This window comes from Octopus bimaculoides, chromosome 18, assembly GCF_046866305.1.
Source record: "Octopus bimaculoides isolate indiv1 chromosome 18, ASM4686630v1, whole genome shotgun sequence".
NCBI lineage: Eukaryota > Metazoa > Mollusca > Cephalopoda > Octopoda > Octopodidae > Octopus > Octopus bimaculoides.
In genome coordinates this window covers 10,385,645-10,403,106 of record NC_142945.1, presented here as the reverse complement: position 1 = coordinate 10,403,106, position 17,462 = coordinate 10,385,645, and the positions used below count along the sequence as shown (strand labels likewise).

The 17,462-nt window shown below is 36.0% G+C and overlaps 1 protein-coding gene across 4 annotated transcripts in view; it reads left to right on the top strand.

Annotated features, from left to right (window-relative positions):
• The first annotated feature begins 1,041 nt into the window (after positions 1 to 1,041).
• Positions 1,042 to 17,462, top strand: part of LOC106874478 (integrin beta pat-3) — a 132,743-nt gene continuing 116,322 nt past the window's right edge. The window contains exon 1 of one of the 4 annotated variants that reach the window (XM_089365707.1): positions 1,042 to 1,253. In XM_089365707.1, the coding sequence (XP_089221833.1) occupies positions 1,123 to 1,253 (131 nt within the window). In that variant the 5' untranslated portion in view covers positions 1,042 to 1,122. Of the gene's footprint in view, positions 1,254 to 6,725; positions 7,602 to 17,462 lie in introns of those variants that run through there. The other 3 variants (XM_089365709.1, XM_089365708.1, XM_089365710.1) reach the window with 3 other exon arrangements.

Genomic DNA, 17,462 nt, shown 5'->3' with positions numbered 1-17,462 from the left:
GGGACTGAACTCAGCTTAAATCACGTGGTTGGAAAGCAAATTCTCTCAACACAGCCATGCCAAATATGAAATGACAATAGGGGTCTGCATGAATGAAAAAGTAATCAAAGGGGTCCATAGACAAGAAATGTTCTGAGAATCGTTGGTTTAAACATTCAAAGAAAGAGGTTTACATGTTAGATATCTTCAACGAGTCAGTTGCAAATCGAAACAGTATTGAACCAGTTAGATATGGTTTTAAAAATATTATTAAAAATATAACACAAACACATACAAAATTTAAACAATTATTTATTGAAATAGGAATAATAAAAAAAGATTTTCACATGTCCACAGACACATGTATGTATGTGTGTTGCATGCATAAATTTCTGTTAATGAAAGAAGTTTTAAAACTCATTTTATGAAAGATTATGCAGCATTTGTATTTAATATACAGAAGAAGGTAAGGCGGTGAGCTGGCAAATCCCTCCGCAGTCAATAAAATAAGGGCCAGTTAAGCACTGGGGTCGATGCAATCAATTCTCCCCATCTCCCAAAATTGCTGGACTTGTGCCAAAATTTGAAACCAATATACCGAACTAGGCACTAAAAGTTGTGGATTTTTTTTTTTTTTTTAGTTTTGAGTTTTTGATAACCACCTCCTTCCTTAAAATTTTTTTTATTCTGCCTTTAAAATGCTGTGTATATTTTTATTTAGAACATCTCTGTTTGGCTTCCGCTTTTCAATTCCTTTAATTTTGTTTCGATTTCAAATTTGGTGTATTGGTGTTTTGTATGCTGATTATTAACACGAATTTCATTTTCACTATAAATCAATAAATAAACAGCTTAAACAGCGTTTAAAGTTTGGAGATCAAAAGCCACAGACATATAGTTGCTTGTTTCCATAGTAACAAGTCAAGCGCTGGAAGTCTTATCAATGAAAAACCACATGTACTAACAAACTGATATTTTACACCGTGTTCCAGTCCCCCCCACCACCACCTCATCCCTGTTGCAGTTATAGAGGTGTAAAGTTTGATAGTTTTCACCCAGTCAGGAAACAGGATTTTGTGCGGGACTACATTTTGTCAACATCCTGAAAATAACACGTGTGTTTTTATATGAAACCACAAACAAATGAATTACGTACGACATATAACATCTTATAACTTACATTTTGGGAATCTTCAGAAAATTTTCGCGAATTTGTATTCTACAGGTGGGAATCCTTACGATTATGCTGGAAAAAAAATGTGTCGGTGCGCGAGGTAAGGCCTATTTAGCTTGTTATTTTTAGCACACCTTACAACCACCTCGATGAGAAGAAAACGAGTAAACAACAACACGTATTTTGTAGTTTTAAGCATTCATAATGCATGTAATGCGATAAATAGTACATTACAAATTAAATAGTTCTCTAAAACAAGAAACTTATAGCACAAACTTAAAAGATTTATCCAAAAACAAAATAGCATATTACAAATGAAATATTTTAAAAAACTAACAGTTCATTGAAAACGAAAGTTAGAAATTTATTTGAGCAATTACTCGAACAGATCACAATTTTCATATCTCCTGCGCCACATAAATTCACAGATATGAATCTACCATAGAACGTCGAGTACCATAGCGTCCTTTATTACCTTGCTTTACAGAGGTCCACGTACTCTTCACTTGTTGAGTAGTGTGGGTACCATCTTTCGAGATAACCCCAATGCTGTGGGTCACTGTTCTATTATCAAAATTGTAACAATCAATTTCAGGAATGTGAGAGTACGCCCTCCATAAATCGCTGAAAACTGTGGTTCCTGGAAGAATCGAATGAACGTATGCATTCCTTCAGAGTGTCACGATTCCGACATGGCACCGCACAAAGAAAAAAACCTGTCTGGTCTCGAGACACGCTCCTCTGAAAACCCACTGCTCAGGTTGGACCCTTCCTCGGTTGAGAAGACTGTTTCGTCGATGTTAACAATCTTCCCAGGACCACCAACCTTAACTGGATGACGGAGCAGGTCCTCCGCACATACTTCCCTAACATAGCATTTATAATCAACAGTTGTGCAATGGCTCATCCCCAGTTCTTCAGCACAAAACCGGGACTGAAGTCAATTCTTTAACCCCTGAGTAAAAGAAAAGCACTAAAGTCCTAAGAGGAAGAGTTCCGTCTTCAAACCATGTGTTTTTCCCCACTGACACATACTCCATGCATCCATGGTGCGGGCATTGCCAATGCATATTCTCACCACGTTTTTTGTACTCATAAAATGCTTCTTCGTTTTGCATAATTTTCTTTTGGGTATAACACCCTTTTCTAGCAAGTACGAAACAGCATCCACCTCTAGTGCGTGATTTAAGACCTATTTAGCTGCTATTTTTCGCACATACGTCAACCACCTCAGTGACGCGAATATATTTGTTAAAACGTACTTTCTCACAGATAAGCGTGCTCATGTTTAGCTTATTACTATGGAAACAGACATGAATGTGTCCGTGGGTTACGATTGGCTAAAATTACTCAAAATTTTCAAACTTTAATAACTAACATACTTTTTATTTATTGATTTATAGCAAAAATGATTTTCATGGTATTGATTAGCATATAAAAGTATATCATTACATTGAATATGAAATCAATTCGAACGGAAATTGAAAGATCCGGGGAGGGAAAAAGAGAATGGCAGAGAGTGAGAAGTAAAAGTGGGAAGTGGAAAAAATAGTAAGAGAATATGAGAGAAAGAGAGGGTGGGAGACAGTAGGAAGTGAAGGAAAAAAGTGTAAGAGAAAGAGAAATAAAAACAGGTAAAAAATAGGTTTAAAAAGAAAGAGATAAATAGACAGCGGGAGAGAGGGCGAAAAGAAAGAGGAGAAGGGGGAAAGAAAAAGTTTAAGAGGAATAGCGAGAAATATAAAATAAAGAGATAAAGAATGGCGAGGCATAAAACGAGGTTAAGTGTAGGAGTAACTGGAGAAATAGAAATAAACAGAGAGAGAGAGAGTAGAAAACAAGGTGTAGGACGGAATAATAGGAGAAATAGGGAGAGAGATACTAACAGGGAAAGAAAGTAAGAGAGAGAGAGAGAGAGAAAGAAAGAAAGAAAAGGCGCTCCTGAAATTGAAGAATAAGAATGAGAAATAGATAAAAGAGACATTATGAGAGAGGGAAAGAAAGAGGAAGATAAGGTGAGAGCAGAGAGGAAGGAAGGAGTAGCAAGCGAAATAAAAAGAGACAAACTCTTAGAAAGAGAGGAAGAGAAACGTATAAACTATGAACACACATGTATAATAATTATTATAATACATTGAGATGGAAGTATAAAGATGGGTAGCTGTAAAAAAGTTATAATATACACAGACGTGTATGTGTATATATATATATATATGTGTATATATATATATATATATATCAGTAAAGAAGTCAACCAATAACTCACTCAATATAATGTGTGTGTGAGAGAGAGTGTATGTGTGTGTGCGTGTTTATGTTTATATATGTGTATTTCTGTATGCATATGTATACACTTGTGTTGTGTCTCTGTCTCGTAACTTCTCTGTTCGATAGTGGCGACCAGACTGAAATAATAACTTGGATCGATGAAAGGGAGTAAAAATTCCTATATTCGGTGCTCCAGCATGACTCAAGCAAATAAAAGTATCTATCTATCTATCTATCTATCTGTATGTATGTTTGAATGGATATGTATATATGTGCATATGTCTGTGTGTGTGTGTGTATATATTATTGAAACTGACACTAATACTACACACACCTGTTACTTCTCTAACGCTAGGTCAGCACTCCACGAGTAGACTTACGGCCAAAGGCGTTTCATTCGTGACTTCCCCGTCTTTTCTTCCAACATGGGTGTGTTTGAGACAGCATTATCTAATGTGAACTTGTTCCTTCTCTTTAAAGACATGATTTGACAGAGATTAGATTGCTGTTTCTAGATGTTCCAGCGATCACTTACATCTTCTTAAATGCGGCTAACATACACGCGTGTGTGCTAAGTATACAAGAAGTTTTATTTTATTTTACAACCAGTGTGTGTGTGTGTATATACGCGTGTGTGTGTGTGATAGACAAATAAATAAGTTTCGCGAGACCGTGAAAGAATTCTGTTTTGGAACACTGTCAAAGAGAATAGCATTATAAACATAAGGTTGAGAAACCAGTTTGGATAGAAAAAGTCGACGGCTGCCGGTGGAACACGAACTCACATCTGTAAAGAAGGGAAAATTTACGCACACATGCATAGGACCTGTCCGTGTTTTCTTTGTATCATCTATCTGGATGTTTTGTCCCTTTCGTGTATCACCTAACTGTCTGGATGTTTTGCGTCCTTGTCCCATTTTGTATTATTTATACATATATATATATATATAGCGGCGTACGTACAACTTGTCTCTTACATATATATATATATAGATAATTATAATAATATTAGGGACAAAATCCAAAATTACAGGTAAAAAACTCAATTAAAATCAATTTATAAAAAATTGAAATTAAATTGAGCCTTATAGATAAAGTATATATAAAATATATAGTTTCAGGGAAAATAACCAATTTTCAAGAACTCATCGATGAAAATCCACTATCACATATAGAAAAATTAATAATTAAAAGCACAATAAATGAGTATAATATAAAGTAAAGTAAATATCATAAGATAAATATAATAAAAAGATTACACGTGTTTCATAACTAATTTTCAAATAGAAAAGAAATTTAAATCGATTAAAATCAATTGAAATTATCGATAATAAATTCTATTCAAAAATATAGCTACTCGTCAGATCGTAAGTAGAACAATAATTAGATATATATCTCTCTCAACCATATTGTACCAAATGAATTAATATGAAATACTTATATAAAGATAGAAAAATTATTAAAAAATATCATAATATCAAAATAATAACCATTCAATAATCATCCCTTCATCCATTATAATAACATGTATATTATATACAAAAAAACATCTTACATAAATTATCATTGTTTTAAATACAAGTTGAACGAAGTTTAAGTTTAAAATAATAATGAAGATAAAATTAGTACATATTTAACCTGTGTAATAGTTAAAGCTATACTATATAAAGCTAAAGACGTTTATTTAATTATAATTAAAGATCAATTGAATAATAGAAAAATACAAGATTATTTATTTCTACAAACGTAATAATAAAAAATATGAATGAAAAAATTATGAATGGAAAAATTATGAATGAAAAAATTAGGAAAGAAAAAATTATTACGAATAAAAGATTAAACTTCATATATATACAAAGTTTTGATTTTTAAAAAACGTTAACGATATTATAAACTATAAAGATTAATAATTAATCAAATATTATTAATAAAAAATAATCGAAAATATATCAACACTATTCAAATCGAAGTTCTAATATTATGTTGAAATGAAACTATAACTTCTAAATAATTTAGTGTTAAATAAGTTATCTATTAAAAATAATCTATAAAGAATCAAATGAATAATATAAAAAAACAAGAATACATATTATTTTCAAATAGAAAATCTTTAGCAAAGTGAAAAACAGTACTTATCCAAATTTTTACTATTTTCTACTATTTGAAAATAATATGTATTCTTGTTTTTTATATCATTCATTTGGTTCTTTATAGATTATTTTTAATAGATAACTTATTTAACACTAAATTATTTAGAAGTTATAGTTTCATTTCAGCATAATATTAGAACTTAGATTTGAATAGTGTTGATATATTTTCGATTATTTTTGATTAATAATATTTGATTAATTATTAATCTTTATAGTTTATAATATCGTTAAAGTTTCCGGATGGTAATTTTTGTTTTCCAAATAAACACACGTACTATATATTTTTTCTTCACTCGTTTATTACTTTTTTTATTTTATTATTTTTAGCTCATGTCCAATGTCCGGAAATCTTTCGTCACACATCTGTGACCTCTTCAGCGACACTTTTCGTTTCGTTTGCGTTCTTCCTTCACTTATTCCATTCTCATATACATACACACACACACACACACACACACACACACACACATATATATATATATATATATATATATATAGGTAATCTTCAAGTTTAGGGAGATAAAAAAAATAAAAAAGAATATTCAAGGGAAATAACTGAACGACTTACCAGTATTATCCGTTTTCTTCTAGCTGTTTATAAATAAATCACACCCTAATCCTAACCCTAACGTCAATCAAATCACGTGTGTGATTTATTTATAAACAGAGATGTACGGAGAATACTGGTAAGACGTCCAGTTACTTCCCTTGAATATTTTTATTTATTTTTTACCCCCCCCCCCCTAAAGTTGAAGGTTACCTATATATATATACATACTGCATAACTATAGATGTATACCCCACTACTTTGTTACCTCATAACTTCCAGAAAACTGGATATTTTTTAACGAAACTTTCAGCAAATAATCGCTTAGATCCTGTAGATTAAGTATATGTAAAGATTTGTTGGTAAAATTTTTTCTGGGAGGTTGGGGAGAGGAGTTTCGGAAAATTCACACCACCCGACATTTTCCTACTCATAACTTTCAGGAAAAAAAAATCTATATATATATAACCTGATCACCTTTTCGTATAGAACCTTTTAGCTAACAATCAGCAGAGGTTTAGTATAGTGGATGTCGTTTATTATAATCACATAATCATGGATAATGTTATCAAACGGTTATCTAAATTAGTGAGTCCAAAGTACTATTAGTTGACAACCAGCAGATATTTATATCCTTGGAGTATTTGGCGACTCATTAATTTCCACAATAACCATTTGATAACTTTATCCATGATACTCCGACACACACAAGACAAACTGAGTTGTCAATACCTTAGTAGTAGAAACAGTATTTAGATTCGAAACATTTGAAGGTGAGAACGGCAGCAGTAGTGGTGGTGGTGGTGATCATTGTAGTAGTAGTAGTCACACAGTCAAACTTCACATATAGTTCGATGGCTGGCCGGCTTGTCTAATATACATACATGTGTGTGCTTGTGACATGGATACATATATATATATATATAATGACATATTTACAGTATGTTTTGTATAATGTAGTTTAATAAAACAGACAGGCAACAGGATCTTGAAATGAATATAAATATAGAAGATACATATGTATAATATAATATCTATTTAATACAGAAGAGAATATATATATTTACTACATATACATATATATGCGAATATATTTATATAAATATACACATATACATACATTTGCACTTCATATATATGAATATATTTATATAAATATACACGCATATATATATAAATTTGCACAAAAATACACACATATTATATTGTCTCTGTGTATATTTATACATACATGTGTTTCTTACATACAAAGGATTTACCTGGAAAATTATAAATAATTTCACCCTGTTAGTTGCAACAGGAGTACAAAATATTAAACGCAACAGGAGTACAAAACATTAAATGCAAGCGGAGTACCAAATATTGAATACATTCGGAGTAACTAAGAAAGAAAAGACGAAACACGTTGTTGTTTACATTCGTTTGACACAGAATAAACTTTTTGGGGCTAAAAACTTATCTTCGTTCACCTGTTAGCGGTCAGGTAAGTTGATATTAAGTGCACATAACCTCTTACCTTTTCTCTGTTTCTGCTCGACCTTAATACCCCCATCTCTTTTTCCACTCTATCTATCTATACATATATACGTACGTACGCACGTTCATGCGTGTGTGTGTGTACACCATTTCCTTGAGTTTCTGCTCTTTTTCCAGTCTATCCATGCATACATGTGTGTGTGTGTAGTAATAGTACAAGACGTGGACTTACTCTGCGGCCAAGCTTACGTACTGGCTGCCTTTGACGTGGCTAGGTACCTGATCCAATAGTTTTAAGAAGTTCACTTCGCCTTTAAGAGATATCGGGAGCAATTCTGCCTCTTGTCATTTTGGGTACATGTTCCTTTTACATCACAGTCCCGGTTTCAACGCAAGTAGTCGGGCGTATTGTACCCCTTACTTCAAAGGATTATTATCGATCCTGTGTAGAGATTTCGTCGGGAGGTATATCTGTCGGTTTAATACACAAGCAATCATACACGAATTCAATGTACCGGCACTTCAGCTGGTTGAGCAAAAACTTCGGTCGAACTAAAGCGTTTGACCACTTCGGTCAAACTTGCGTTCCCAGCAAGTTGTTTTACACCTATTAGACTAATTTTTTAAATATTTTTGTCACCGGGTCAAACGCTTTAGTTTGACGAAAACGGTCATCGGAATCGACGGAGATCCATTTGTACACACACACACACACACACACTTAACATGCAAGCACACGCACGTATCACATCGAAGGGCCCGATGTTCCTTCCCGTCTGAGATAGGTGCTTATAATTAGCGTTACAATTTTCATAATCTAAACTAGATATTTAATCAACAGGTAGTTGGTGTGTGTGTGCGTGTGTCTGTCTATATCTATTGATCGATCGAGGTAACTAGTTAGCTATGCCTTGACCGACTAACTTAGACACGTTTTTTTTTTCTTTCTCATCTATCTTTTCTTTAGAAAAGCGTGAGCTCGAAACTTTAAGACTTTCTCCATATGAAGCGCCAGCCTAATGCAACCTCTTGTTCTTTCACCTTGTCTGGGCGTTTTCCTGCTGTAGTAGAAATGTTCGAAAACAGAATGATCGAAGCATTCTACTTTGGCACACACACACACACACATTTTATGTGAGGGAGTGTTGAAAAGTTCGGTATTACTAAAGCAGCGCGGACCCGAACGCGCAGTCGCGCGTCCGCGCTAGCTAGTCTTGAGTGGTCGATCCTAACCCTAACCCTGTCCCTAACCCTAACCCTAACCCTATCCCTAACCCGCGTGTGCAAATGAATACGTGTTTAGGGTTAGGGTTAGGGTTAGGAATAGAGTTAGGGTTAGGATCGACCACTCACGAGTTCTTTTCGGCTTAGAAAAATTGAAGGACCGCTGCAATAAGTGTGTGAATCTGAGAAGGGAATATGTTGAACCAAACCATAGTTAAATTATCTTCCTGTATTTTCTTTTACCCAAAGTCAAGAACCTGTCAACATCCCCTCGTAGATATAGATATAAATATATACATACATCCACACACACACACACACATACACGACGGGCTTCTTCAGTTTTCGTCCACCAAACCCACTCAAGGATTTGGTTGGTCCGAGGCTATAATAGAAGACATTTGTCCAGGGTGCCACACGGTGGGACTGAACCCGAAACCATGTGGTTAGGAAATAAATTTCTTACCATACAGCCACACCTGCGCCAATACTCTCTCTCTCTCTCTCTCACACACACAATACTTCATCGTGAAGAATTTTTGGTTAATTACTACTTTAACACTCGGCCACGAAAACAAAAAAAAAAAACAAAAAAAAATTGGTAAATTTTGATAAGTATACCCATTTACCAAATTTGCGCCAACGAACCGGGTAGTAGGGAGAGGACTTTCGGAAAATTCATACGATCCAATTTTTTCCCCTCATAACTTTTAAGAAAATGGATATCTTTTAATGAAATTTTATATCAATACCTTTCAAACGGCCTAGATTACGATTATAAAGAAATTTGTGGGGGAAATTTTTCCGAAGGGATGGAGAGAGATCTTTTGAAGAGAAAGAAATTCATAAATTATCTTTTTGCTTGAGTGCAACTGAAAAAAAGTTTAAAAAGAAAAATTTAGATTAATTTATTTTTCGTTTGAGTAATAGAAAAAGGTTTAAAAAAGATCCCATGTATCATGGTGAAAGAAACAAATTCATAAATACCGTGTTAAATATGGTTTCACTATGGAAAAAAGTTAAGGGCGATTTAGCTGTTGTTTTTAGCACATCTCCACCGAAGAGATGAATTGCATGTTCTTTATAATTGTAATCTATACCGTTTGAAAGGTATTCATATAAAGTTTCATCAAAGGATATCCTTTTCTACTCTAGGCACAAGGCCCGAAATTTTGGGGGAGGAGGCCAATCAATTAAATCGACCCAGTACGCAACTGGTACTTAATTTATCGACCTCGAAAGGATGAAAGGCAAAGTCGACCTCGGCGGAATTTGAACTCAGAACGTAAGGACAGACGAAATCCTCCTGCTAAGCAATTCGCCCGGCGAGCTAACGTTTCTTATTTCTTTATTGCCCACAAGGAGCTAAACATAGAGGGGAAACAAGGACAGACAAAGGGACTAAATCGATTACATCGACCCCAGTGCGTAACTGGTACTTATTTAATCGACTCCGAAAGGATGAAAGGCTAAGTCGACCTCGACGCGGCGAGCTAACGTTTCTGCCAGCTCGTCATCCATTTCCCTAAAACTTAAGAGGGAAAAATCAGATCTTGTGAATTTTCCGAAAGTCCTTTCCCCCGCCCCCGGTTCGTTGGCGCAAATTTTTGTTTTTCATATCCGTTTAATACACTTTTTTTTACACTTATTACATTTTTTTTTTGACCGGTGTTAAAGTAGTAAGTAATTAATCGAATTTTGTTATTGTATTTAAAATTACGGTGAACAATTTCTTTTCGATTTTGTTTTTCAGTTTCATTTATACCGAAAGCATATGAGTGTGTGTTCGCACGCTTGAGAAACTATATGTAACGATTCAAACTAGGGCGGACGTTTGACTAAAGAAGCACCAATAAGTTGGAATTTCCACCGTTTTGACGGGGATTTTTCAGATTTTTTCCACAGTTGCGCTATTAGCAAAAAAAAAAAAAAAAAAAATTGCGGAAAATTTTTCCTACTCTCACTCCATTTTCCCCTCTCCGGACCAATTTTGGTCGATTTTGTGGGTACCAGTAGACACGATAATTTTTTTCGGTTACAAGCAGAAGGTAAATATTTCCCAACGAAAAGGTGTATAATTTAAGGGACATTTGGCTGTTGTTTTTATTCTCTCCCATCTTCCCTTCTCCGGACCGATTCCAGTCGATTTTGTGGGCACTACGTACGATGATTTTTGTGGGGAGTAAATTTTTTCGGTAGAAAAAAAAAAAAAACGTAATTTTTTTTTTACCGAAAAGGCTTCTGTAGGTTTTAAGCGCGTAGTGCCCCCCAATCATCGCCCATAAAATTGACCAAAATCGGTCCGGAGGGGGTAAGACTGGGTGGGGGAGTAAAAAAAATTTTTTTTCGCTATGAAGATAGCCCAGAGCATCCCTGAAAAATCCCTGTCAAAACGGAGAAATTTCAACTTGTTGGTGCTTCCAAAGCCCGTCCAAAACCGTTGGTTTTCTCACTCAAAACTAACTTGACCTGATGTTACGCAACAAAGCACTCGACCTCTCCCCCCCCCCCGTTATACTATGCGTTACGCTCGAATGAGAGTAACACGGCACACTCAGATACGTTGTTGAGATTCGTATGAACAAAGTACAGTGCAGACATTATGAACATGCTGCACTCAGTTCAGGCACGGTTAGGTCTATTTCTGCGCCTACGTAGAGGTTGTCTCAACGGTAGCGGACAAGATGGACTCAGAAAGGCGACAGCTGATCTTCGTTTCTAGTTTATTGTTGGTTGTCTGTGTTGGGGAGCTAATTAAGTGTTTGGTGTTGTGGCTATTTTCTGACGGTGCATGTCTGTTTGTGTGTGTGAATGTATGTATTTGTGTGTGTGTGAATGGTGAGCATGCAACTGTGTGTGTGTGTGTGTGTGTGTATGGTATATATATATATATATATATATATATATATATATATACATATGTATGGATATCATGTGTATGCGAATGTTTGTATAGTATGTGTGCGCGTTTGTGTATGGTGTATGCAAATGTGTATGTGTTGTATGCATGCACTTTTGTGTGTAAGTATGGTGTATATGCGCGCGCGCGTGTGTAAAATTGTATCAAAAACACTACGTAAAACATTAATGAAAAATGTGGCCCTCGTTTTAAAATAGATCCAAAGCCTGAAATATAAAGGGGTCCGCAAGTCAAAAAGTTTGAAAACCCCTGATCTATTCGATTGCTCCCCCCTCCCTCCCCCAAAATTCAGGCTTTGTTCCTAGAGTAGAAAAGAATTATACACAAACTAAAATGTGTAAAGTGCAATCATTCAGTTCCAGAAAGCTCCGGCTGTTAACAACGTTTTTTTTTTTTTAATTAATATTTTTCTATTACGTCGGTTGTCTGAAGGAATTAGGCCGAAGAAAAATCATGGCTTACGTTTACAGGTTCACCGAATGAGAGTTTGTTTGCATGGCGGTGTTTTTACATTACAACCGTAAACTCAACAAAAGAAAAATACACAATGAAAACTAGAAACTAGTCTGACGAATACACGCAATACAAATCGTTGAAGAAAACGATAACATGCGAAAGCTTTTATTTCTTTGCCAGCAACTTTCAATGGCTAGCTTTCTGTACGAGGAAATAATAGTAATATAATGAACTCACTGTCCACGAAGCTCATAATATTTTTTAAACCCAAATTAAGAAACTGAATAATGAAAATTTACCTACCTACCTACACAATTGTAGTCCCACCCCTGCCCTATCCATGTGCCAGTTTTGTTTTCTCGTAACTTTCAGAAAAAATGCATATTTTTTTTTTTTAAATTTTCTACCCATTATTTTTCAGCGGGTGTAGATTCCGATTATATAAGAATTTGTTATGCAAAAAAAAGAAAAAAAAAATCAGATGATGTGGTGTGTGGGTGAAAGAAGTTTGGGATAATTCACACGAGTCGACTTTGGTTCCTCTTAACTGTCAGGCAAAAAACTGTTTTTGCACATGTCTAAGAGGAGAACTTTCTCCCGGGGCCACATCCACAGCGGAAGGTTTTTCTCACGTCCGAGTGCATTCGAATGTGTTGAATTTGACTTTGACATGTATGGGTGTTGTGTATGTGTATACATACATACATACTCTTTTACTCTTTTACTTGTTTCAGTCATTTGACTGCGGCCATGCTGGAGCACCACCTTTAGTCGAGCAAATCGACCCCAGGACTTATTCTTTGTAAGCCTAGTACTTTTTCTATCGTTCTCTTTTGCCGAACCGCTAAGTTACGGGGACGTAAGCACGTTGTCAAGCGAAGTTGGGGGGACAAACACAGACACACAAACACACACACACATATATATACATACGACGGGCTTCTTTCAGTTTCCGTCTACCAAATCCACTCACAAGGCTTTGGTCGAACCGAGGCTATAGTAGAAGACACTTGCCCAAGGTGCCACGCAGTGGGACTGAACCCGGAACCATGTGGTTGGTTAAGCAAGCTACTTACCACATAGTGGTAATATAACATACATATATAACATACATACAATGTTATAATATAACATACAATGTTATAATACATACAATGTTATAATAAATACATACAATGTTATAATAAAACTCACAAATCTTGTTAAATACAGGTTAAAACCCAGCTAAGGTTTCCTGGTCGAAATAATAATTTATCTCGCGAAGGTTTAACAAGATTTGTGTTTTTTATTATAACATTATCTTTACTCTCTTAGCTGATCAAGTGCTTTTCTACTTGTCGAAGCCTTACAATATTACACGCACACGCGCGCACCCGTATTGACGTTTTGCACTTGAATCAATACAAAATACTTAGTTTTTTATCTGTGCATTAATTCCCCGAAAATCTGTACGTTATAAAACAGGTGTTATTTGTATAAGTGGGAACAAACCTTCGAATATTTCCACTCCAATGGGTTGCCCTGAACCTCGCCCTATTTTATCTCAAGGCCCTGAAAATCTCAATAGAAATGGGGAGATGTGAATTATCCTTTTGTACAGAAATTATGAGAAGTTTTCTTCAGTAGCTTCCTTTCCCACGCAGTTATCGGTCTGTCCGTGTGTCTACGTATGTATTCATTTATTCTTTTATTTAAGTCCTTAGACTGCGGCCATGCTGGGACACCGCCTTGAAGAATTTTTATCGGACAAATGGTGCCTTATACCGAACTGCTAATTTATGGGCCGAAGCGTTGTGTATGTATGTATGTATGTATGTACGTACGTACGTACGTATGTATTCATTCCATTCCATGCCATTCGATTCCATTCCATTCCATACCGCATTCCATATTGAACATAAATTTATTAAAATTTCGGAATTCTCTCTCCCTACAATTTTACTTTTTTTCCCAAAATTTAATCAAGTTAATGATTTTTTTTTCTCAACAGCAACGTTGTAATTTTAATTGTTCAAAATGACATTTTTTGGTATCTTAGCGTCTAGTTTACCATTAAAAAGCTTTTACCATAATAGTAATGACAACAACGGAATTGATTATATGATACCATTTTATTTGATTAAAAACTAAAATTGAAAAATATAACTAACAATAATAATAGTGACAGCCCTTCGGCATTTTGAAGACGACATCATTTACCCGTTCAAACTTCCCTCGTGACATCGATAAAGAGCCTAGGCTGAAAAAGAAAGTGAACGACGTCGCATCTCCATACCGACACTCTGTATACCAATACCGAAGGATCGCCATGGCAATCTTTCGGTAAAAATCTATGATGTCATGAATGAGTGTGTGGCATTGTGTTTCTGCTCGACGAAGCTGAACAGTTAAACACACACTCGTACCCAAAGTTACTCATCACTGACGTCATATACTTATACCGAAACATTGTCGCATCGACTGTTACTTTAAGTTTCCTTGAAGTAAGGGTCTCCGAACGGTTTCTACCTCCATCTCGTCAGTCATTTTCTTCCTTTCTTTATATATGTAAACAGATATACAGACATATCTAGAGTTAATGTTTATCGCCACCAGCCTTCCCTCTCCATACCTCTGATGTTATCCAAGAGAAAGGCAAAGGGGCCGATACAGGTTGGCGCCAGTGACATCGCAACTCATTTCTCTACAACTGAGTGAACTGGAGCGACGTGAAATAAAGTGTCTTGCTCAAGGACACAACACACAGTCAGGTCCGGGAATCGAACTCATTACGTTATGATTGGGAGTCCGACACTAACCACTGAGACTTATCAATCAGACTGGTGATCAAAGATGTTTGTACACACACACACACACTCGAAACTCCTTTTTAGATAGAGCATGCATCTAGCAAGGCTCTCTCCCACTTTATGACTATATAAAGTGAGGCAAAACAGAAGGAAGATAACCAGAAAAGAGAGACAGAGACAGAGACAGAGAGAGAATGTGTGACAGACAGGCAGACAGAATAAAAGAGAAAAAGAAATTAAAATCCTGCGCATGTTCTTATCGTAATGTCATATAGATCCTTGAAATTGTGACAGTTTTATTTAAGTAAGAGCGAAAAACAACATAGAAACCCAAAAGAAAGTCGCGTTTGAAAATGACACCCACCGAAGATATGTGTGTGTGTGTACATACATAATACATACATACATACATATATATATATATATATATATATATATATATATATATATATATATATATATATTTATTTATTCATTTATTTATTCACATGTATTTGTGTATGTACGCACATGTACCCACCCACACACACAGCTTTTACTGTTCAAAACGAAATCAAATAGATGTAGCTGTGTATATCTCTCTCCGCGTTGGTGGTGTTATATAAGTTTATTCTGAAGAAAGTAAATTCAAACAAATCTATTATCTACCCTACGCTAGACTCTTTGCATGGCACCCTCTGCCCCTATATAAACCTTTTCTCTCCTCACCAGGTTCAAACGTTATCTGACAAGCACTTTGAAGTTATAGGTTCCTTTCTGTTTGAACTCCACCTTCCATCAATAACTTCAATGCCCACACGTCTTTATCTTTTATCTTCTACTTACGTCTCTGTAACTTAGCGGTGCGGCAAAAGAAGCCCATAGAATAAAGTACCAGACTTGAAAAATTGAAATATGTGCTGAGATCAATTTGTTTGACCAAAAACCCTTCAAAGTGGTGCTCCAGCACGGCCACCGTCCAATGAGTGAAACAAGTAAAAGATCAAACACAGAGAACGATTAACAAAGCAATCTGTTGCCCTCACCTCAACTTTTTCAATTCTTACAGCCGCCTCCCTGTGGGGACCTAGGGCCCTCGCTCTATTAGAAACTTTGGGTCAGCAGGTGCAGATACGGAATGGTATATAGTAAAGTTCGAATGAATTGATGAGAACAGGGATCTGACGTTTGGGGGCTGACAGTTCGACTGTGAAATTTTCAATTGCATTATTTACTTATTTTGCTTACTGGTTAATTCAGCGCTGGTTGGAGCACAAAGTATACTCTCAGACTATTACTAGAAAGAATATTACAAAGAAAGAATATGTTATGCTGGGCACTGCTGGAGAAGCAAGTATGAAATATCCAGTGATCTCCTCTCTCGAAACCCACGCATGGACATACAGGTATCGGCAGATCGAGAGGAACATACGTCGATCAGTTTGTGAAAGATGCTGGACATGAAGTTGAGACTATGAAGACTGCTATGGAAGATCGAGACATCTGGTGTGGAAGGGTTGCATTGATCTAGACAAATCGCCCTACCGGATAGCCGGAAACATGGACGGCCGGACGGTCAGTCGGTCGGTCGGTCGGACGGACGGACGGACGGACGGTCGGTCGGTTTATATCAAACTGTTTTAATAACATCAAGGACTGGACTAAGCTGTTACAGCGAATGTCTAAGAATGGTTTCAAATTTTAGCACATTGCCTGCAATTTCGGTGGAGGGGTTAAGTCGATTACATTGTCCGTCGATGAGTGTATCAGAATGCCAGGAACAAAACCCGAATGGAGATCCTTGATAATGAGCCTTCTGATAACATCTAATGATAATGGTCATTTCGACAAGCCACGGGCAACCTGCGGTCTGCGAGACTTTCTGAATGACGCAGCTAAACGAAAATTTACCTTGAATCTTTTAGTATTGCAAGCCTGCCGTATGCTGAACTATGCCTCATGCGGCCCGTTTTGGGGACGGGAGACAGCTTTCCCCATACCTGATTTAGTATTACTGCGAATACTAACAAGATGAAAGTGAGAATAGACGTGTAACATACGAAATGGGAATCTAAGTAACGAGGGGAAAAAAAGGTAGCGTGATGAGGGTTACGAATTCACTTTTTGTATTGTAAACATAAAGTTCAGCCTATGAATATGAGAGGGGAATAATGAATATGAGGGCATGGGTGAATAATTGGAGGTCAGAGGACACAGGTGTCAATGTTTAGTGTGTTCGTGATGTGAGTGAGTGAAGGAGGAATAGGGAAAAATAATTGTGTGACTTTTACAGGTAAAGGGGTAAATAATACACAAGTGACAAGGTTCAGATTTTGTACGTGTGGGAAAAAACGGAAAATAATTGTATACGTGTCGATGCAATAGATCGGTGGTAGCCGGATTGAAATAGCGGTGGGGGATCAGGAAGTGAATGCTTAATGATTATTTATCAATATATATATATATATATATATATATACATACAGGGTTGGCCAAAAGT